The sequence below is a fragment of the Scomber japonicus genome, chromosome 21, assembly GCF_027409825.1.
Source record: "Scomber japonicus isolate fScoJap1 chromosome 21, fScoJap1.pri, whole genome shotgun sequence".
Lineage (NCBI taxonomy): Eukaryota > Metazoa > Chordata > Actinopteri > Scombriformes > Scombridae > Scomber > Scomber japonicus.
This window is the reverse complement of record NC_070598.1, coordinates 12,191,396-12,214,433: the sequence shown is the minus strand read 5'-3', so window position 1 is coordinate 12,214,433 and position 23,038 is coordinate 12,191,396. Positions and strand designations below refer to the sequence as shown.

Below are 23,038 nucleotides of genomic sequence, written 5' to 3'. Positions count from 1 at the left end.
GGTGTATCTGTACATAAAACTAACTACAAATCAACTACATTTGCATTATCACACAGTAAGGCATGGAACCACCCCATACTTAAACCACTGTATCTCATAGCCTAGTAATGAGCAAGTCATTGAAAACAAATTAAAACAGCTGCATTGTTCATTTTACTTCACTCTCACTGATCTTCAAACTACACTAAATTGTTTACTGTTAATATCACACTGACACCAATGTGAGATGGACTACCTGATTATGTGCTAATCAGCCATGTATACCTATTGTAAAGGTCAAATTAAACTTAATGCTTGCAGGGCTGGGTATAATTTTAGAAAATTACGATATCAGTACAAATGCCCAGTACCCTTATAGTGATACTGATACCAATAGAGTAATATTTTTCTACTTCCTTCTAAAAACATGAATGGAAGCCTTCAGTTGTGTAAAATGCCACCACTCCTCCCCGTCCTAATTACTTCTATATGAATATGTTTTGAAAATATTCAAATATGTATTGAATAACTGTACAAAACTGTACAATGAATAATTATCACCACACAAATGGTGTATGAATTGTAGCTGCTGTGGTAGCGGGCCAATCACACGCCTTCGAAGAACACTTGTGGTGATTGGCTGGGAGCAAAACCATACAAATAACACATTTTTTCTAGATCTGGGTACAAAAAGGATCATTTGCAGGTATCGTTTGACTAGAGAAGTTTGGTTACTACTTAGTGCTGGGTTATTTAGGTTGGATACCCAGCCCTAAATGTCTATTACAATCACATAATGTCTCTTAGCATTGTAAACTGATTAGTTTATACAAAGATGATGCATGGCCTCTGGCAGCAGAAATAATACTGAGCTGAACACGTGCAGAAATGTGTCTTGGTTACAAAATCACAAGCATAACCAGCTGCAAATGTGAGAGTATTAATTTTTCGTCATGAAAAATGCTGATCAGCAACACTGACTGAAAAAAAATCCTTTATCTTCTTCAAAAACTTTTTGAGAAGTCTAACTATACTCCTTCAACCACATCCCAAGAATTTTTTTTAAATCTGATCATTTTGAAGATTTGAAAATAACGGCATTTCACTGTAAACTCTATACAGTCTTTGAAACAATGTACACAAAGTGCAAGTACTGCATACAAGAAAATACCGAATTTTGTCCATGATGACGTTAAAAAAAATCTTTGTTAAAAATCCACGACTCCTTTATAACTTATGTTGACTACATTTTCTTCCTTGTTGTTCTTACCTGTACTCAAAATTAGAGTCACAAAGAGGTGGGAGAGGTGCAACACAAGTGTCCAAGTGTGCCCCTCAGACCCCACAGTCATTGGTTCTGTCTTGGAGTTTGCGGGTGAGGATGAGGAAGGTGGAGAGGGAGGCAACAGAAATGTGGAAGATCAGCTGCCACACATTTCTCATGCCAAGCAAGTAGAGGTTGCATAGGACGATCACACTCAACAGAGTGAAGGACTTGGGTTTCTTTAGAGATGAATGGAACAGGTACAGGTGGCACTACGGGCACAGAGAGGTCATTCACATTGACAAGCATTAAAGAGAGTTGGTTATGAGAGAGTACTAGTTTGTGTTAAAAATGTGAACTATAGTTACCTGAAAAACACAGCAGACAAATGCCAGAAGAAATGCAACAACGTTCCATATTCCTTCATAATCATCCTGTGTAAAGACAAAGGGTTGCAATTTATCACACTTGTGATTGGTCATTCAGGTGGATGTTCATTTGATCTAAAATGAACGACATTTCTGACTATAAATTATTATAAACTAATTCACACAAGAGTGACAATCTGTGCAGCTGTGAGTTGGGCACAACTCACCATATTTATATTCTGTGTATTCTATGTATGACAGACTTCTGCTTCCACAGCAAAATGCTAATCCTCAGCAGCCAGCTCAGCCAGCTTAACATATCTATAATTAATGTTAGCCTACATATAACTTTTTCCACACAATATCCCCCCCAAAAAGTTCAGTATAACTCAACAAATGGCTCTGCTTACGAATGATGAAAACCACAGTCTAGCATTTAATATACTGGCAAGATATGACACATCAACATGCCTTTTTAGATTTAAATAAAAAGTGATTTAACAATAATTTATTTGCAGTATTTTTGATAAGATCCAGGCGCTGCTCATACCTGGAATGTGTACTCTATGAGGTGCACGCCACGGATGATGTTCAAAGATGCACACATGATATTGAGAACAAGAGAGAGGATGCCTGGTGCTGTCACTGGTTCAAGTCTTATATTCTGACCTGTCAAAAAAAAGCAAGTGACCATATAAGTTATGTGCAATAATAAAACTGATAGCAATGTGTGGTGTTCCCCATACACTTCTGAATGACTTAAAAAGACACTGTGAGCCTATATTATATAAAACGTATGGTGCTGTCAAAGGCAGCGAACTCCGTATTGTGCTGTATATGCTGTACTAGTCTTACCAGATCCAGGAACTTGTTCCATATGCCCATTTGCGGTGCCATTGGTTAGCTCCACATCCTCCAAGGTAAGAACTTGTGGTGGGTGGATCTGCAGATCCTGCTGGACCTCTGCCAATGTGATCTCTAAGGCAGGACCGCCACTCTGGTTGTATTGCTGCTTGAGCTTCTGAATGTTGCTGTCTGTCAAATGTCAGCAAGCAAAACACATTGGGATGAGTCCACTTAAGATCAGAGTTTTGTTTGTTATTTAACACATCACGTTTCATTTCTTACTCACCAAATTCCAAAAATGGATATGGCCTGGCTGCCAAGGCAACAACAGTGCTTTTGTAGCACGCGGTGAACTCCCAACGCAAATCTTCCAGGAAGCAGAAGGCCTTAGCAACAGGGAGGCTGCAGTGGCACACAGTCATGTAGGATACACCCTCTGAAGAGACGAAGCTGAACAGGTGAGAGCAGAAAAGGTGTTTAGTAAACAAACAGCCTGACACAGCTTGACATGGATGCCCTCGTGACCAAATGGACAACAATCTGTCCATCTTCTGCATCAGTAAAGCAGATACACACTATGCATTGTGTCTTTGTGCAGTTACACAGTGCATGACTGAAACTGTCTCCTGAATCCTTACTATATGTTGAGCTTCTGGCCCTTGACTGTCCCTCTGTCAGGGAAGAAGGCCAGCGCCTTGCTGATAGTCCTGAGCTGTTGCTTCCTCTCCTGGAGTTCTCGATTGTGTTCAAAGTCTGTGGAGGCTGACAGGGGGAGTCCATCCCTGACCCGAACCACAAAGGCAAACAGGATCAGAGACATGATCCACTGGGTCCATGAAGAACACACTGCCTACACAGGGTAAAAGCAAAAGCAGATCAGTATTTGTTCTATATTAGGTCTGCAAATAGATCATTTCCTTTGCCAATTAAAATTGAATTAATTAACTGTTTTCTTCAATTATTTGATAAATCTTTGATTTATAAAATGTCACCATAGTCGACCAACAGTCCATAACCCAACAGGGATTCTGATTATTATCACAAAAATAAAGTAAAGCAGCAAATTCTCACAACTGACAGGCTGGACCTCAGGAATGTTTGTTATTTTTGCTTTAGCATTTCATCAAAATAGTTGGGTTACTTGTCTGTCAGATGACTTTAGCTCTTCATTTGAAAAACAATCAGTTGCCAATTAATTTTATACATCCAACTAGATTAAAACAGTCTGTACGCCATATTCAGTTCAGTTCAACGTTATTGTCCTTTTAGAGGCTGTAGTTTGTGGCGTTGTTGCAATGTATAGATTTGATACTGAGAGGTGTTTCCCATACTTTGTCCCAAACCCATCCCATTTGTACCACTCAGGGAAGACTAAATAATATATAAAAAAGGAAACATCTCCCAACATAATGCAATGCAATCCAGCAGCATCACAAACTACAGCCTCCAACATAATCACAAAGGTTCACAGTTTTTATTGTCTTACTTAAAACATCAATCAGGTTTCCACATGAACATTGAAAGAGGTTTTCCTTGCTATAATCATTCCTTCTGTTCATACTGGCTATTAAAAGTGTGTTTTCAATGTAAGCGATGGAGGCCAAAATCCAGAGTGTGTCAAAACAGTCATTTTGTGCAAAAATGCACTTAAGAGTTTATCTGAGGTTTCAAAATTCCCTCTTTGTGTTTCCTTGGACATTGTTTTCCTGCTGAGCTGTGGTAGAAGTACAGTAACAATAAGAGGCACTTTGGCTTTTAAAAAGACTGTAATATTGAAAGATATATCGTCTTGATTTGACTCAATATTAGCTTCAGATAAACTTTTAAATACATTCTTACACAGAGCCCCCACCCCCACCTCACTTCACTTCATCCCTTACACTGTAAATATACAAAGGGTTCCTCTACGGCCAGTATGAACAGGAGGAATGATCACAGCAAGAAAAACCTATTACAATGTGTATTTACAATCCGCCCTTTAACCTCTCAAACTTAAAACTAATCATTAGCACCCTGGTGGCGGTCGTATTCGTTGCAGAGCTGCTGCATTAGTTTTAGCTTGTGTACATAGCCTATTCAAAACTGGCAAGTAGATAGTTTATTATTAACTGCGTAGATTTAAGTGCCACTTTGAGAGGAGATTACAGTCATAATTTTAATAATAAACATGTTGTAACCGCGTTGCACCTTACCTCATTATCATGGGTTTCATGCTGCACCTTAGCTAAGAGACTGTATGTTAGCTGACTACAACATCATATCAGAGAAATACAAGCTCCAGCTTCAACATGTGCCTTACGAGTGTAACTCGTAACTTTTAATATCCCCGATTGATACTGAAACCCTGGCAATTGCAATGTAATTACGTTAAAATTAGCAAACAAGCTAAGTTCAATTCTTCTTCTTCCTCGAAACAAAACCACAACAAATCTTCTACGGAGTACGGGAAGGCGAGAGGGACAAAACTACTCTTTTAACAATCGCGAGTTAGCGGCTCAAGCGCACACAGTCGGCCGTCGGTGACTTGCTGATTACCTGCAGTAGCTAATTGCTGCACAGAGGTTGGTTTTGCTATTTAGTATTTTACACAGTGTGGGGCATGATTTTAATCGTTGCGTGAAATGCGAAGCTGAAAAAGACGTAAAGAAACGTAAAGTAGCTGTTAGCTTCACCATCCTACAAGTGCTAACAGTCTGCTAGCTGTGGAGCCGCAGTATGTTAACTTTTTCCGTGTTTGTTCGTTTCTCTCAGTTTAGGTTTAGACTTGAGCTTGTGAAGAGATTGTGTTTGCTAGTTGACGTTATAGTGGTGAATGTGCATATGTTTGGGGGCAGTTAATGTTGACTGTGTAGTGAACAGCTGCTACTAGCTGACTATAATTGTGGTTCATTACAGAGGGGCATATTAGCAGTATTTCCTCTTAAATAACTTATTAGGTTTATTAACTAATTGCGCAGTTATCAAGTATCAGCTATTAGCATTGCTTAAAATGCATTTAGCGTCAATGCACTGCCAGAAATCTTTTATTTAAGTTGTATTATTGAGAATAATAAATTATTAATATCGTCACAACAGCACCGTCCAGCACTCATCACATACAACAATAGAATAAAATAGTTAAATAAGGAAATAGGAAAGGTTCTTGATAGACATTGTACAATAATTATATACGTATTATATAATATAAGGAGAGTAGTGAAACATAAACATATCATTATCCATTGTGCAACATTATACACTTAGTACATAATTAATAGGGGTTTCACAACATGAACAAAAGTGGGGTTATTATTATTAATACAGTATCATTATTATTATTTATTATAAGGCTATAGAAACACTATTATTCATTGTGCCTTTGTTACTAACTGGCATTTGTGTATCTGCCTCTCTTTTTATGTGTTGATTTACTGTATGTGTGCCTATAGATTTATACATATGGCCTAATTATTTTTGTTAATGAATGCAGAGCAAAAAGCCAAATTATATGCTTTAAAAGAAAAGGCTAGGAAAAAGCTCTTCTAAGTGTGTGTTCTGCTGTAGGTGGAGATGTTTCATTGTTGTCTATAATTAGAAGGAAGGTTTTACAGTTAGATAATGCCATGCTCAGTCCATCAGCACAGTCAAGGTTAGGAACATGATATGAGTTTGGCTATTATTACAGTGCGGTGCTGTTTTAGGTTTGAGCTGTGGTATCTAAGGCTTATAATCACCTGCACTTTTTACTGGTGAGATGTGTGAGTGCCAGTGAGTGAGTTTAATTTAGATGCTCTGTCCCAGTTTCTAAAATCCTCAGCGATGAAATAAGGTACTATGTAGCTACGCTTCTGCCTCAGGTAGTGTTCATTAGTTTGCTCAAGATTAAAGTCTGTTGACACACACCCTCCCCTGCTGTCAAATATGATTAAGTGTTGAATACATTAAATATCTGTAATTCAAATATAAAGGGTGTAAAGCTGTAAATTAGGGGATTTGCTCCTAATTAACACACTACAAACAAATATTTCCCAGCTATACTATATATGTTTTTTGTGGGTCTTTTTAAAAGCCCTGTGTTGTGTCCCAAAGGTTGATCTTTATCAGTCTAGCCGGAAGGGCTGGTGCACATGGACAGGTGTACAGGCCAAATTTGGTTGCAGAAAGACCTTCTTTGTACCAGAGCTTGCTGCTTTGTATTACCGTACTATTGTTTGATAAACCTTTCCATCAAGTGAAAGCCACGTCTTGGTCAGTGGCCTGAAACAAAGTTAAATCCTATAATGCTTTTGATCCGTTCCCCTTTTTTGACAGCTGTATATGCAAAATTACCTCCCCCCGCCACTGATTACTGTTGCATGGCAGCACAGTGAAACTGAATGTTTTAAACAAATATCGACTTAACTTGCACTAATGTACAGTGTACTCAGGAAATAGTATATAGCTGTGGTCTCCAACTCTGCTCCTGGAGAGCTACTGCCCTGCATGTTTTAGGTGTCTCCCCTCTCTAACACACCTGATTCTAATGATTAACTCGTTATCATCATGCCTATCTATTCTAATCTAATCAAACGAAAAACCTTTTATTAATCCAAATATTGCTGACAATTTGTTAGAGGACGTGCATATTTATAATTATGGACGGTTTATAAACATTTTGAGCACAAACTGAAAATGCTCTGCTATTCAGCTGGTGTGCTTTGCAGTAGAGAAACACCAACATTGACCAAACATGTTACCAAAAGAACACTCACACTTTGGATATAAATTTGAGGTAGATTGAAGTCTAAACAAATTCCAAACAAAAGCATTTCTTTGTAGATAACTGTCTCTAATCAGGCAGACAAGGGACAAAAACAAAAGAACAGAGCGGCTAATATTGGTTGTGTTGCTCTGGGTGATTCTCTACTCTAAGCAGAGGGAAGTATTTAAAATCTAGTATCTAAATATAAGAAAAGCTTGTGAAATGGTGTTATCCTCCTTGCCTTGTTGACAGGAATCACAGATTGTACAGTGCATGCTCCACTTGATCAAAACATGTCTTTGTGTTTTTGGTTTCACTTTCAACCTGCTCAGCTTTTAAACCGGAGCCACTTCTGTACGTCCCAGTTTCATAATGTCACTGAGAGAGTTAAACATGTACAACGAGGGGGCTGTGCTGCGCTGCACTCAGATTTGCATAGCCAGTACATTTCCCCACAGACTTCTCTCCCTCTCCTTCCATCGCTCTCTCTCTCTCTCTCTCTCCTCCCCTCTCTCTCTCTCTCCTCCCTCCCTGTCTTGGACTCTATATTGTTTCCCTTCTCAATATGCTGTATTTCGTCTGCTTACATTGACAGATGAAAAGGGAATGGGGGTGCATACTTCTGCTTTAAGAAAACACAGACTTATTATTGTTTTTCCTGCTTAGCATTTTCATACTGTTTTTACATTTTAGGTCACCCGGACTTTGATCACAATGGGGGTAAAAGACCGCCCTCAGTGTTACTTTGATGTGGAGCTCAACCGGGAGCCAGGTAAGAAAAATGAATATGAGTTCAGAGGTATAAAGATTAGTTAGTTACATAGACAACCACACCTTTCTTTCATAGATGATTACTTTGAACTGATCTCTTCAATACAGTTCACTGTTTAAAACAGTTTGCATGTTGTTTGTTATTGAATCCTTGGGGCTTTTGACTGATTTTCATTTAGCTGAACATAATTAAAGTGGAACACTGAGTAGTGCATTGTCTTGATATTGTGTGAGTCATTAGAGCATTATGTGTTTTTCTAGCAGCAACTGTGTGCAATTGGTATTAATGTAAGTAATGATGGACCAGACCAGTTTGGTAACCTCTAAGCTTAAATATGTAGTTTGCTCATTTTTGGGGAGGGAGGGGCAAATCAACACACAGTCACGCTCGTAAGAATAGTTTAGCTACAGGAAAAGTTTCTTTAACGTGTGAGCTTCACCACAGAACTCTTCTAATTATGTGTTAGAAGCCAATTAAAATCGTGAGGTGTAGTAACATTTGGGATACTTGTAAATCTTAATTGTATCCTTGGCCTATTTTTTTACCCCTCACCATTGTTCATTGTTTCACATCACACTGAGTTAATATTGAAGATGCCTCAACATTTTCTAATAATCAGTAAATCAGATCTGATAATCAAGAATACCTGAACTGATTCTTCTTCTTCTTCTTTTGTGTTTTGTAGTTGGGCGAATTGTCTTTCAACTTTTCTCGGATGTTTGTCCCAAGACAAGCAAAAACTTTCTCTGTTTGTGCACTGGTGAGTATTGTAAAAACCTGTTTTTACTCAAATATGCTTTTGGGACATTTAGTACATATTTTAGTTTCTCATAGCCAAAACAAATCATCAGAACAAAATAAGAGATTATTCTGTTTTTTGTTTCTCTTTTGCTCTGCTGCAGCTCTTAAAGTACATCTGACAACTGCAAAATCAGAGCATATATTCAATTTTTACAGTCTCAAAACCAGCTGGTTACTGTGTTATTGATTCTTTTAATAAAAGCAGAGAAATTGGGAGATAAGTGGTGTCAAGTTGCCAAGATTCATACCAAATGACAAGATTTTTCTGGGTTATGTTTTTTGGTTTCACATCTTTTCCCCTCTCTGGTCTTTTTCATGAAAATAACCAGAGTTGGGTAAATAACTGATACTGAAGTGAAATAAGAGCCCTGCTGGTCATGTTATACAATGAGGAAAGGAGGTATAGCCATTGTGTAAATTGCCTGGTGACAGACGGAGTCACTGGACAGATAGATAGAGGGTGCCCTCCTGGATATTTCATTCCACTGAGCAGAACAGAGTGTACTGTAGTCGCAGTGGTCTGCCTAGAGATAGCCATAAATCAGCAAGCAGGCTGCAGATCGATCCTCCCTCTCATTTTTCACCCCACCTGGCCAACGGGAATGTGATGCTGGCAAGGGCAGACACAGGAGATGGCTGGTTAGTCTGTTCCTTTTCCCGAGAGTATGTACACACACAGAAGCCACATAACATAACAGTAATATACACCCATTTGCTGTGGCTTTCTCAAAGTCTCAAATGTGTCCTTTTTAGGTAGGGGGATCAGCTCACATCTCGAAAACCAAACCCCTTGGAACAATGCTTGAGCCAGTGAAGCAAAATACTAGGAGATTAGCAACCAAAGCTGCCAGTTTGAACAGCAAGCCCTCTGTCCTCTGAAAGCACCCTTAAACACAGCAGCACATCTAATGAAATTTCTGCCTCCACGTCTCCTTTCACCCCAAAGGAAGGGGAATCCAGGGGGGTAATAGCTTTAAGCCAATGTTCTACCAGCAGTCACAGTCACTCCAGTGGAAGATTTCTTAATGAATTCTGCAGTCCTGCGCTGAGTATTAACAACAGGATGCCTGAATAAAGGCATCTAGTTAATTCTCTTTCTCCCCCCAACTGTGGTTTCATTCCCTTGTTTAGACAAAACAAATCCATGTGGCAACATTCAAGGCCAGCGTTTCTTAACACCTGAAGGCATCTGGTGTACACAGAAGCGCTTTGTACAGTAGCAGGCCTGTTTTTTGTTCATTGGCAGCTCAGTTAACGTACCTATGTTTGCAGGTGAAAAGGGAACTGGCAAAATCACAGGGAAAAAGCTGTGCTACAAAGGCTCCACATTTCACAGGGTTGTAAAGAACTTTATGATCCAGGGAGGCGACTTCACCGAAGGTAATGATGTCTAACGTGTCACTCTGAAAGTGTGTTTCATGGCAGATTTAACCAATTGCACTGTTAATTTTAGCTGCGTTGACACTATTCCACCATTTTCAAACTGCTGGTGCCAGTTTTAAATAACTGAAAGCAAATCTTCAGAGTAAAACAGTTATTTAAGAAGTGTTATTATTCATGGTTTCATGGTTAGTATATAGACAGTTAACACTTAATAACATTAGTTCTACCGTGGGCTAAAAGTTGATTGAAGCTTTTAAGGCGCCAATAAAGAAGCCCATTCACTTCATTATGGATATTAATAGTAGGAATACAGGGGCCACTTTCAATAAATGAATAAATGCATCATAGAAATTGTCCATAATGATGATGAAATAGCCTTTTTTAAAAGTTACATTTAGTCTGACTTTTGGTTTGGTTACTACTTCAATCTCTACAGGAAATGGAAGAGGAGGAGAGTCCATATACGGTGGCTACTTTGAAGGTAATCTGAAGATCAAGTTTTCCAATACTCAGTTTAGATCTCTGATGTCTCATAAATGTCTATCTAAATAGTTATGAACCTCCAACTGAGCTACTTTGCATGAGTATAACGTTGCGTGTGCCTGCTGTTGTAATCATGGATTTCTCGTGTATTTTCCTATGTATGACCTTCACTTTTCCATTGTTTAGTGCTGTCTTCTATTTAGTTGTGGGCTTAATCAAATCAGCATGGAGAGTAGGCATTCTCTTTATTGAAAGCTACAATCTTCCTGCCTAAAATTTTCAACATATTCTTTTATTTATAGAGTGGTCTTTTGCAAAATGAGAAGGTAAGAGATGTACACAGCTCAGTAACACCATGTCAACACTGTCCCCCACCTGCCACCTTCTTCAGTCTGTAAAAACAGTACAAATGTTTGCAAAGTCGCACATGCAAATTTCTACTGAAGGGATCTGACAGGATTTTCCATCCATACAGCTTCCCTGTTAGACCCCCCACTGCCTCGGGCTGCTCAGATTACTTTTTATGTTACATGTGATATTTATAGCGACAGTACCCTTACAACATGACTGCCATGACACGTAGGCACATACAGACCGCAGGTTTCTTTGCTCAGAGTACCACAGTGGAAAATTTAGCCTTGCAAGCACAGATTTAGTATTATGTTGATACCAAAGGTTAAGGCATGAGAAGGCTTTTTTTTCATGTTTTCCAAATTTGAAGTTTAATTTATGCAAATAGCTTTATAAATATATTTTAATGCTTGACTGAAATCACTCCAGCATGACTTCTACACTTTATGGAGCAATTATTGATGATTCTGATATTTTCAGTCTGATATTTAAAGATTATGCAGATGTCTTTTCATATTTTATTCCTGTAGGCCATTTTCCCAAATATGTCCATTTGTTTGTAGGTTGTTTTTCTAAAGATCTGTTATTAAATGTTTTATTTGTTTTCATAGGATATGAAAATCTCCTAGTTTGCAAACATTGAGACTTGAAACTTTGGATACATCATAATCACAGTTGAATATTTTAAACAGGGAGCATTACATAAACAATACAAAAAATTAAAGTACTTGTAAAGTTATGGATTCCTTGACTTTTTAACAGCATAGCTTGTGAATATTAGTCAACTCATCATTTTAAAGTGGTTCCAGCTCAAAAATATGAGTCCACTTGATGTTAATGTAACCTTGATAAGGAGAAAAAAAGGCAATAAAAATGTCTTTTGTATCCTTTATCTCAAGCAAGTATCGAGTCCAAGCTATTTGATTACCGTAGCATATTTAAAATGAATTTAAAACAATATGATATTCTTTGAAACTTGGTCAGAATAGTGTAAAATATATGTGATTTGGAGTTAAAAGCCTCAACTAAAGATAAGCCAAACTAAATGTCAGAGAAGGGCAGGTGATGCAGTGGTCAGGTTTTTGTTTTTTCCTACTCTTCGCTAAATGTTTCCATTATGACTGATCAGAGGACGCACTGGTGACACTTCCTTCCATTTTTCTCTGCTCAACACAGATGAGAACTTCACTCTCAAACACGACAGAGCCTTCCTGTTGTCGATGGCCAATCGTGGGAAAGACACCAACGGCTCACAGTTTTTCATGTGAGTGACATTCATTAAAACCAAATCACTCTGCACCCTTTTTAAAAACTAAACCATTTAACTGACTGGTCACTTGCATTATTGATTTGCTTTTTGAATGAGTGTCACATTTGTTTGAGCTTTTACTTTCTGTCACTTCTTCTGTTTTGAGATCAATCCCCTCTCTGTGTGCAGTTAGATTTCAAAGTGCAGAGAAACATGGATTCAATCTCTTTTACCTACAAATGTGTTACATTTTTTCTCTTGCCGTTTTTGTGTAAAATTTACAGAAACTCTAGCATCCTGCTCTTCCAAGGTAATGTGTCTCCAAGGCTGTGTTTCTCTCTCTCTCTCTCCTGACTGTATTTAACATTCATTAGTTTGTATTTGCAAGCATAATGCAGAGTAAAATGTTGAAATGTTGAAATGTTTAAACAGTATTCACAAATGGCTTCAGGTGACACGTTATCTTTATCACAAAAACAGGTCACCATAAGTTAAAAGTCCTCCATGAATGAAAACTCATGAAACATGAAGGAGGACATTTTAATATACTGTTTTTTTTGTATGATGTTTGTATGAAATATTCTAATACCCCACACTATGTTGTTAAGGGGTTTCATTGCCTTTTTGTTGCTGTTTTTAATTCTACAGACAAAATTTGAAGTGATTTCTAAATAGATTTACAATCAAATATCATTGAAGGTCTTACAAATGTTGCACCTTTTTTGAGATTGTTCCCATGGTACAGTAACACCCACACTTTGTTGAAGTCACTTGTTCTCATTCTTTTCCTCTTTTCTCTTCCTTTTTCATGATCCAACCACTGCCAATGGTTGACCCTCCCTGGCTTGATTGCACGATTTTCCACAAACAGCACAACCAAGATGGCACCTCATCTTGATGGGTAGGTTTGACAAAGTTCTACTGCTGCGTGTTAGTATTTTTGTAGGTTTCCTTTCTTCCTTAAAGATACCAAATTAGTACCCAAGTCACTGCGTACTTGTATGTGAATGAGGCAGCAATCTTTTCTGTCTGCCCGCAGAGTCCACGTCGTCTTCGGTCTAGTCATCTCTGGCTTTGAGGTGATAAAGAAGATTGAGGGGCTGAAGACTGATTCAGCTAGCAGACCATATGCTGATGTGAGAGTGATGGACTGTGGACAGCTGATCACCAAGTCCGCCAATGATGGTAAGTTATGTCATGGATTTATTGCCACCCAAACACTGGAGCTCAATTTAAGCTTGAGTGTGTGTGATGTTTGGTTTTCTGTGAAGGCTAGACTTCAGCCAATTATACATTATGTGTGTATTATTTGTGTACTTTATATGTTTAAAGTGTTTATTTTTGCACTTCTGTGAAGTTGGACTTATAGGAGTCTGTTTTTTCCAGAATTTAAAAAAGCAGAGGCTGAGATAACCTGACTTTCAGTTGCTAATGTGAGTGAGGTTCCAAAAGCACCAAATCCTTAATTTACCATAATACAACTGGATAGCATTTGACTTGATTTGCTTTTGTTGTTGCCCAGCCTGGGATTACTCTGATTATATCATCAGAGGTTGTTTTCCCCAATTCCTCCAGAGCCACAGAAAACATCACACAGCTGTTTTCACTGGAGTAGTACTCCATGTGAAACTTAACTTTGATTTGTACAATTGGTGTAATATTCCTTTCTACAGTTCTCATATTATCAGTTAGTTCCCAGACCAATTATACACAGACTTGCACCTTTTGTTTTCTCTTGTTTTTGTTTCCTGTGCGAATGGTTGTAAGTGATTCATACTTTGAGCTCGCTCTTTAAGAGGTTTGCATTTTGATGCCAGCGTGTTCCCCATCCTGGCATTAGGATGAGGCGTGTAACCTGATCTTCTGGTTAATGAGGATCAGTCAGGGGCCTCTCTGTGGAGTTCAGCTGGCATCTACCCATCTGACTCTGCCAGGTCTGCTTACATGGCCTCCCACATACTGAGAAGACTAAAACAAAACCTTTGTTGTAACTGTGTCATACCACTCCGAAAATGACTCCAGACATTTGAACTCTCCTTCATTCTTTTACTTATAATGAATTTATCAGTGTTGTAGTTTTATTCATCAGCCTTCAAGTCAAGGTCCCAAATCTTCAGTGTTATATTGGGAACTTCTGTGGTTATGGTTTTCATTTTGAAATCTTCTCGACATTTACATGATTTGACAATCATCTCATTTTATTTCTTGAAATAACATATATACTGTTATATTTCTTACTTTAGTTCTTGAAGGGAAGAGGAAAAGAGCCTCCCATTCTGCTGACTCGTCGCTCAATTCACACGATTCGTCCTCTCAGTTCTCCTCTTCAGCGGAATCTGAAAGTGAATCTGATGAAAAGCGCAAACATCACAAGCACAAGAGACATGGAAAAAATAAACAGTCAAAAAAGAGAAGGACGGAATCAAAGAAGGAGAAGAACATCGATGTTCTGCCCTCCAGACAAAGGTAATTTTTATCCTTGTTTATTGTCATACTTTTACATGCTTATAGCATTAGTCCCATGTATCTCAAACGTACACAATCACACTTTTGATCCAGTTTAAGCTGTAAATCCAAGTACATGTACTTGTACATACAAGTACTGACGTGAGTCACTGTCAGCTGTAAGAGGAGGGTTGATTCTTTGCATAACAAAATATTGTTTTGCATTGTGTCATGTTGTCACAGTCCTGTGGAAAGAGAGATGTTGGAGGGAGAGATTGAAGTGGAAGGAGAGAAGGAACAGGGCGGGAAGAGAGAAAAGCCTGTAGTTCGACCGGAGGAAATCCCGCCTGTGCCAGAGAACCGCTTCCTGCTGCGGCGGGACATGCCATCTCAGGAAGATAAAACAGAGATGTCAGTTTTCAGTTTGACTTCATTCTTGGTATTTTTTGGTGGGAGGGCTTGCATACATAGATGATTTCAGAGGGTTGTTTACTAAGAAATGTGATCTTTTTACTTTTTAAGAATTGAGAAAGAAGAATCATCTCTTTCAACTGACCAAAAACCAGCAGTCTCCAAGTCTGGACGGAAGATCAAAGGCAGAGGAACAATGGTAAGCTCATCTCCACTAAGATTAGAGATTTGTCATCTCATTCAGATTTGGTGTTGACATATTAAAATGATGTAGTCTTCCTGCAAGACTGGTCTAGTTTGTCTAATCCTAAGGACAGAGATCTGTAAGTGCTATAACTGCTTTTACTTCTTCTTCAGGACTAAAATATAGCAAGAAAAATCACTCTGAATCAGCTAGCAGGCGTGCAAGAGTGACAACAGGTCACAATTAGACATCTCTTCCTTTAAGGGGTCACAAGCTGAAAAGGTTGTGGACTCCTGCTGTTAAGAATTTACCTTCATAGCTATTTCATTGACCACAGAGACAGACAAATTACTTATTTTTGTTCATCCTGCCTGAATAACCTTTTGCCACTAATCTGCACTTTGAAATGATTGTAAAGACAATCATATCCAAATCATTATCATTATCTCTTCAGGTAAAGAAGCACAGCCAGAACAAACTGTGTGAATAGTTCTGGTATATTCATATTAATATGACTTAAGTTTTAATATAAAATGTCTTTTCTTTTTCTGCAGAGATATCACACTCCCACAAGGTCTAAGTCCCGCTCTGCATCTGTGGAAGAGCGTGGAAGCAGTGAAACTCCACCACACTGGAAAGAAGAGATGAAGAGAACCAAAGTTTATCAACCCCCAAGCATTGAGAGATGGAGCAAAGGAGACAAGTATGACTTCATATTTTACTTTGTAAAATATCTCATATCTGATTTTTAATTTTTTTTGTTGCTTCATACATCTTTTGACTTAACAGATTGAATTCCTCAAGCAGATGGGACGACAGAAGTGACTCTGCATGGTCCCGGTCTGCAGAGCACTCTTCAGACCGTAGCTCTGAGAGGTCCAGCCTGCGCCGCCAGCAGAAGAAGGAGAAGAAAAAAGCCAAACATAAGAAGAAGACCAAAAAACATAAACATGGCAAAAAGAAAAGCTCCAAGAACAAACCTCAAGAGTCTGTCCCATCAGAGGTTGAAAGATCAGTTTCTTCAGGAAAAAGGTCTAAATCCAGGATGTCCCGTTCTCCATCTCGTTCCTCTTCAAGTCAGCGACATTCATCATCGCAGAGGAGACGACCTTCTTATAGAGACTCACGATCTTACTCCAGATCCTACACATCCAGCCGATCCAGATCTCGAGGGAGGTCCCGGTCTTATTCAAGATCCAGGAGCTTTTCTAGGTCTAGAAGTCGGTCTCGGTCCAGATCTCAGTCCTATTCTCGATCCAGATCAAGATCCAGGTACAGATCCAGATCTTTGACTCCATCTAGAAAGAGGAGTTTATCCAGATCTCCAAGAAAGCGAAAAGCCAGCAAGTCTGAATCAGACGCTATGATCCACATATCAGAGAAACTTCCAGAGAGCAAAGTCGCATCTGTCTCTAGACTCTCTGCTGTCCCCGCCCCAGAAAATGTCCCTGTGATCCCACTGAGCGACAGTCCTCCACCCTCACGCTGGAAGCCTGGTCAAAAGCCCTGGAAACCCTCTTACGTCCATATTCAGGAAATCAAAGCTAAAGTAACTCCCAGTAACATCTCCTCCACAGGTGATAGTGCTGCAGAGAAAGCTCAGGCCTCAGTTACACCAAAGTGTCTGCCAGGTGACCCCAAAAGTGACAAAGCACACAAACCTGCACGGCACTCACGCAGCAGGTCTTCTAGAAGTAAATCGTACAGCCGCTCGTACAGCCGCTCATACAGCCGCTCGTACAGCCGCTCAAGGAGTAGAAGTTACAGTAAGTCCAGGTCCAGATCCCCCCGTGGCTCTAACAGCAGGTTGTCCTCCTGCAGCAGATCAGATTCTGAAAAGTCCCAGAAAACAACTATCAATAAAAATTCATTAGACAAAGATTGGAAAGAGTTTCACAGTTCTGTGAAGAGGATAAAACATTTAGATAAGTACATTTCACATACTGGTGGTCAGGATGCTCTCCCAGAATCAGAGAACAGAGAAAACAACCAGCCTGCTATCAGTGTCTCAAGGAGAAGTGGCTCTTTGGAGAAAATGAAAGAGAAAGGCAGCTCACAAGATCAAGAGACAAAACCTCACAGTTCAGTGCAGGCAGAGAACTTTAACAGCAGGTCTGAATGGGATAGTGACAGTGATAAAGTGAGCCAAAGCAACAGTGCCACCCTAAAAAAGGAGAAACAAGGAGTTCAATCCAGGGAATTCCTTGACAAGAAGTTGTCTGCTCCTGCAGGATGGAATTCTGAAAGTGATGCAGAAAATATAACAGGCAAGACATTGACCATATCTGAAAAAGAGGAAGGAGAGGCGAGTTCAGAATCAGACTGTGAAACTTCCAGAAAGACGTTGGAGGCAGCGATTGCTTTGGCAAACAAGACTGCTGCTGCTGTTGCTGCCGCTGCTGCTTCTGCTGCTGCTACTGCTACTGCTGCTACTGCTTCTGGTCAATCAGAAGAAATTCCCGAGAAGGCAGCAGAGCCAGAGAAGCACAAGAGCAAGAAAAAGGCCAAACGTAAGCACAAGCGCAAGAGGAGAGGGGAGAGCAAAAGTGGTTCCCATCGCAGCAAGGACAAAACAAAGAGATCTAAGAGGAAACATCAGAAACTGAAAGAGACCTTTCACTGGCAGCCACCTTTAGAGTTCGGAGAGGAGGAAGACGAAGATGAATCCAAACGAGACAAACAGAGTCCAGGTAGAGTTGCCAAAGAAAGGACTGGTGTGGATTGTATGAAGAAAAAGGACCAAAATTCAACCTCTTTAAACAAGAATACTACTAGAGAAGAAGAAGGGGGGCAACAGACGACAAAAGAATGTAACAAAAACCCCAGACAAGCTGAATCTCATCATCAGTCATCCAACAGGAATGCTGCCAACAATACTAACTTGTCCAGCGTCAAGGAGGAGCAGGAGTCATTAGATGATATGGACATTTGTACTCCTGAGCATGACACTGAAACACTTGTTGAGCCTTCAGTTACAAATGAATCTTCTAACAATGCCTCTGAATTAACCCTAAAAACTACCTCAAAGTTTTCAGATCTGGCAAGTAAAGATTTACCTCAGCTTCACAGCAAAGAGCAGTCTTCTGTTACCTCCGCCACAACAGCTGAAGGCCTGAAAGATGATGGAGCTGCTGGCAAACCCGCTGGCACTGCCATTACTTTCAAATGGAGGCCTTTGAAAGGAATGTCCACGCTACAGAATGTGAATGTGGCACCTGTTGCTGTGAAAAACACCCAGCTTCAACAGAGCCAGAACCAAAACATGCAGGGAGTGAGAATGGAGATTAAAAGCAAAAGCCGCATCCGCCCTGGATCTCTGTTTGACGAGGTCCGTAAGACCGCCCGGCTCAACCAGAGGCCGAGGAACCAGGAGAGCTCCAGCGAGGAAAGATCCCCCTCTGTAGGAAAGACCAGAGGTACGTCACGCACGCGGTCCCCAAAGAAGTCGACCAGAAAGTCCCGCTCTGTTTCCAGTCACCGGTCCCGCACCAGAGGGTGGTCCCACTCCTACAGCAGGTCCAGAAGTAGATCCCGCAGCTCCAGCTACTCCTCCAGGTCAGAATAAAAGCAGTTTGATTAAATGAAGAGCACGAGGGCACCATCAATATATCTTTGTAAATGTCAGATAGGCTTTTTGGACGCTGAACAAGATTGTTGTGAAGTGATAAACTTGATAGATGTGCAGTTAGTGTATAGTCTAGAAGCCAAATCTGTGTCTGTGATACAGACTTCTTGTTTTAGTTCGAGGAAAATGTAATTTATAACACGACTAATTCTCTTAGGAGCAGGAGCAGGAGTCGACGGAGACGTGGGAGGGGACGCTCCCGCAGCAGCACATACCGAAGTTACAGAAGTCACAGGTACACCCTCAAACACTGGTTTAATCATCTTTTGTGGCAGCCAATGGATCCAAACAAAAAAGTGTTTTCAGCAGGGTCAACCACACAGAGAAGAAACCCTGGAGCTCCTTAGGGTTTCAGTATCTTACTCTTCTTTAGGGAGGCCAGGGAGACTGATCAGTCAAAAAACTCTCTTGAAGATTGTTTTTCTAAGACTTTCCATTGTAATTTCCCTTTGTGTATCTTAATATAACAGGTATGATTTGACTTTGAGTCTGTTTCATCTCACAGTGGTTCTTTTTGTTTTTATCAGTCGGACATACAGTAGAAGTCATTCCAGGAGTCGCTCATATACTCGCCGAAGGAGATCCAGGTCTGTGAGCCTCCTTAATTCACTGATTCTTAATTTAAAATGTTCTTTAATTGTTTATGTAAAACTCCCTTAAGCCCAGTTATAAACACAGTAATGTATTTACTATATTCAGATTGTTAGTTGTATAAAATTTTAATCGGATAAATAGGATACACACTGAACAAAAAGTAGCATTGTGTGAAGTGATCATTAATGTCTAAAGTCATAAATGAATTAGGAGTAACAAATACATTTTTTCACTATGGACACAGACAGGTTGATTATCAGAAAAAGACTATTAGATCACTTTGTGCTGTATTAAAAAAAGTAAATAGGCCAGCGATGGATTTTAAACATCATCATCATCATATTTTATGCTTCAATGTGAATCAAACACCGTTCTGGAGACATTCCCAAAATAATATCACTGCTGTCACACGGCTGTATGTTAATGCAGGTCAGATTCCTCTGACAGCTATTCCAGTCGGAGTCGGAGTGCAAGCAGGAGACGAGGGCGCAGACGAAGTGACAGCTACAGGAGCTCAGACCGCCGATCCCGGTAAGACACATACATCCCTGGTGAACCTCAACAGACTTCGACAAGGTGGCAGGTCTTAGTTCAACCTTTTCACCTTCCTTTATGTCGTTCCAATGGGTGAACATTACACTGTGGCTTGACACCATGGCATACTCATTCAGACATTAATGCAAAGGGGACACCACCCGTCAATGCCGTTTTTTTTTTTTTTTTTAACAGAATAATTTAACCATGAATAACTTTTGTGTTTTACTTGTTGTATTTATTAATAAGCTTGACATATTTTGCCCTAAATGAAAGAGTCTGAATCCTAGCTATCATAATCTCTCCCATGGGCGAAAGTTTTTAATTGAAATCTCCATCTTCTACAGGTCGTACCGCTCCTCCAGTCGCAGTTCTTCCAGGCACAGAAGTCACAGTCGCAGCAGTCGGTACAGTTGAGCCGCACCTTGGGCAGGTTGTTGGGTCCTTGTCTGCCGAGAGGAAACAGAACAACAAAGTCTGGACACTGTACACACAAATAGCAAATGACTTTTAAGCTACATCTTGTATAATGTTTTATACTGTACTATATGTCCTCCTACATAGTGATGCCAGTATAAAAAAGCTGATGTTACAGTTTTTGGGAAAATTAATGAAATCAAACGTAAATGAATAAACCACTTTACAAGCTTATACAAAGGTAGATCTCTTTTAGAGACTATAGAGCTGAGAATAATTGGGTTCAATCTCGTCAACATGGCCACTATGGACAGAAATTTTCTATGTGAAGTTTATACTTCTTAGAAATAATGTGAGAAATAAGCTGTTAATATTTTTATTATTGTATATTTGTGTTTTTTTGGTTTTTTTTACTTTGGTCTTTTTATACACTGAAACAACTAAATGTACATTTATTATAAATGTATAATCCTCTTCTCACAGCTGTGCAGAGTTAGTGAGTATGGGTTGAGATGATGCCTTAAATTCAGGGTAAGCAAGACATGATTGTTGTCTGGGAAAGTCCTCATTGAATGAAAAAGAACTTTTGTTGGTTTCTGTAGCTGTTTCAAGCTGTAATTTGTCTTTGTTGCATTTTTTTTGTTACCGTATTACGAATGTGCAAACTGTACTCAAAGTATAATACATCTGATTTGTATTTTATTCAAAGAGTTATGAATATTTACACTTAATAAACACCCACACATCTTAAGCCTCTGTTTCTGTTTTTTTTCTTCATAATGCAGATCATAGAATTGTAGTTGGAACAAAAGATTGTCCTTAGATGGACCAGGGGGATTTGAACCCTTTCAAATGGCGCCATCTACCTTTCAATTCAGAACTGCAGGTGGGGTATTGTCTTCATCCTGGCAGATTTAAGTGTATGTATTATCTTTATGTCAAACACTATAAAGGGCTGCAGTGGTCAAATAGTGGTTTCAGTTTCCTGATTAAAAGGTTCCACCATCATCTTTTTCAATTAGATGTCATGCAGTTAGAAGAATCAGATTAATGCACGACTTAAGAATTCTACTCTCAGGGCTGGGCGCTTCATTGGAATAAGATTTTATTTTAAAAAAGAGATGACTATTAAATTATTAATTGTACTCAGAGCTAATTGAAAATTTGGTCCCCTTCTTGCTAACATTTGCATACACTAAAAGCTATGCTGGTGTGTGAGCTCCTTTCTCTCTTGTGTGGCACTTTTGTGAGCTGCATGTGCATACAGGAGACCAAGAACTGTCCATCAGATACAGATCATATTGAACTGCTACAGTGGCTGGCTGTGTCAGATTTGTCTGCAAATGCAGACTGTAAATATATATATACTGTTAAAACACTGCACACAGGGACTAAATTAATGTATATGAGACTGATCACTGGTTCCTAATGTATTACATGATTAAAGAAACAAAAAATATTTGTATTTCTGTTAAAATGATATATAATATCATGATGTTTCTCCATTCTTATGAAATCTTATTCCACCTCTTCAGGCCTTCAAAAAGCCACTCTTAAGTTAAATTCATCACAACTTATGGCCAGACTAAGGTCATATGGGTCATAAATGGATATTATCTGAAGGGGTCACAGCAACTGTCCTGAAACATACTGAATAATAGAGACTATATCATGTTTCCATTATGAAATGTGTCCTATGGCACCCTCCATGTTAACCAGCAGGTGTTGTAAATGACTCAAAATTGGATTTTCTTCCGCATGGAAGCTTCACTCGAGTGCCTGAGGTTTCATGATAAAAAAAAAATCATTAGGCTGTTGTCACTTTTTTGGAAAATAGATGGTTCACTTTTTACTCGAAGGAGTTTCTCCTCTTCAATTCTTTCTTGTCTGAAATGTTAACTGTGTGAGATCTGAGATATTGAACTCTTGTTGGCAGCTACAGCGATCCAAACATGATGACTTTGTTTACACTTCCATATACCATAGCTTAAATTAAAAATCACTAAATTCTTTATGACTTTTAAAGATTTTTGTGACACTAAAAGTTCAATCTGGGGTTTGACTTGACAGCCTCTTTGACTGACTGTATCCACACTGATGTTGTGGCCTCAGCTGAGTTCTGGACATGAGGTGATAAATGAGACCTGCTGCAGGTTGTGATTCATTTTTTTCCCACCTTGTTATGAGCATATCGACTTCTGCCCCATATCAGCTGCTCAGGCATGAGAAATGTGGTCCAGAGAGGGCTTTAGGGTGAGGAAAGCAATGCTGAATTACAGACCAGCAAAAGTGAACAACTGTCAAAGGGCCCCATGACCCTTTAGGGGCCCAGAGGCTTCAGATTTAGTACAGCAATTAGAGCAGAAAATAATTTGTTAATTGTTGGAGTCATTTTTCAAGCAGATATATCAAACATCTGATTTTTCCAAATGTGAGGACTTGCTGCTTGTCTTTGTTTTATATCATTTTAGAATTAATATATTTGCTTTTTTGACTGTGTTTTCAACACATGGAAAATATTGCCTCGGGCTCTTGTGATGTGTAACTGTGACTAATTTTTAAACATTATTTTCAGATGTTTCACAGTTATAAATAAATACATAAATATGTGC

The 23,038-nt window shown here is 39.3% G+C and overlaps 2 protein-coding genes across 5 annotated transcripts; one reads left to right on the top strand and one right to left on the bottom strand.

Annotated features, from left to right (window-relative positions):
• Positions 1-1,049: 1,049 nt before the first annotated feature.
• Positions 1,050-4,765, bottom strand: sec22c (SEC22 homolog C, vesicle trafficking protein). The gene is made up of 7 exons (XM_053342526.1): positions 4,650-4,765; positions 3,096-3,307; positions 2,744-2,907; positions 2,467-2,646; positions 2,162-2,280; positions 1,612-1,677; positions 1,050-1,515 (listed from the first exon to the last, which is right to left on the bottom strand). Exons 2-7 carry the CDS (start codon positions 3,275-3,277, stop codon positions 1,315-1,317), a joined length of 912 nt encoding a protein of 303 aa, XP_053198501.1. The 5' UTR covers positions 3,278-3,307; positions 4,650-4,765; the 3' UTR covers positions 1,050-1,314.
• Positions 4,766-4,947: 182 nt separating this feature from the next.
• Positions 4,948-21,171, top strand: nktr (natural killer cell triggering receptor). 4 transcript variants are annotated; one of them, XM_053342323.1, is made up of 17 exons: positions 4,948-5,018; positions 7,871-7,949; positions 8,635-8,709; positions 10,023-10,130; positions 10,570-10,614; positions 12,144-12,231; positions 13,088-13,117; positions 13,256-13,401; positions 14,460-14,682; positions 14,905-15,072; positions 15,184-15,271; positions 15,811-15,959; positions 16,064-18,811; positions 19,039-19,116; positions 19,409-19,468; positions 19,905-20,006; positions 20,357-21,171. In XM_053342323.1, the coding sequence occupies exons 2-17, from the start codon at positions 7,892-7,894 to the stop codon at positions 20,424-20,426; spliced, it is 4,236 nt and encodes a 1,411-aa protein (XP_053198298.1). In that variant the 5' UTR covers positions 4,948-5,018; positions 7,871-7,891; the 3' UTR covers positions 20,427-21,171. The 4 variants fall into 4 exon arrangements, with proteins under 4 accessions (XP_053198298.1, XP_053198297.1, XP_053198299.1 ...); XM_053342322.1 differs by having other exon boundaries at positions 16,046-18,811; XM_053342324.1 differs by lacking the exons at positions 4,948-5,018; positions 7,871-7,949; positions 8,635-8,709 and adding an exon at positions 10,919-10,942 and having other exon boundaries at positions 10,090-10,130; positions 16,046-18,811.
• Positions 21,172-23,038: the final 1,867 nt, after the last annotated feature.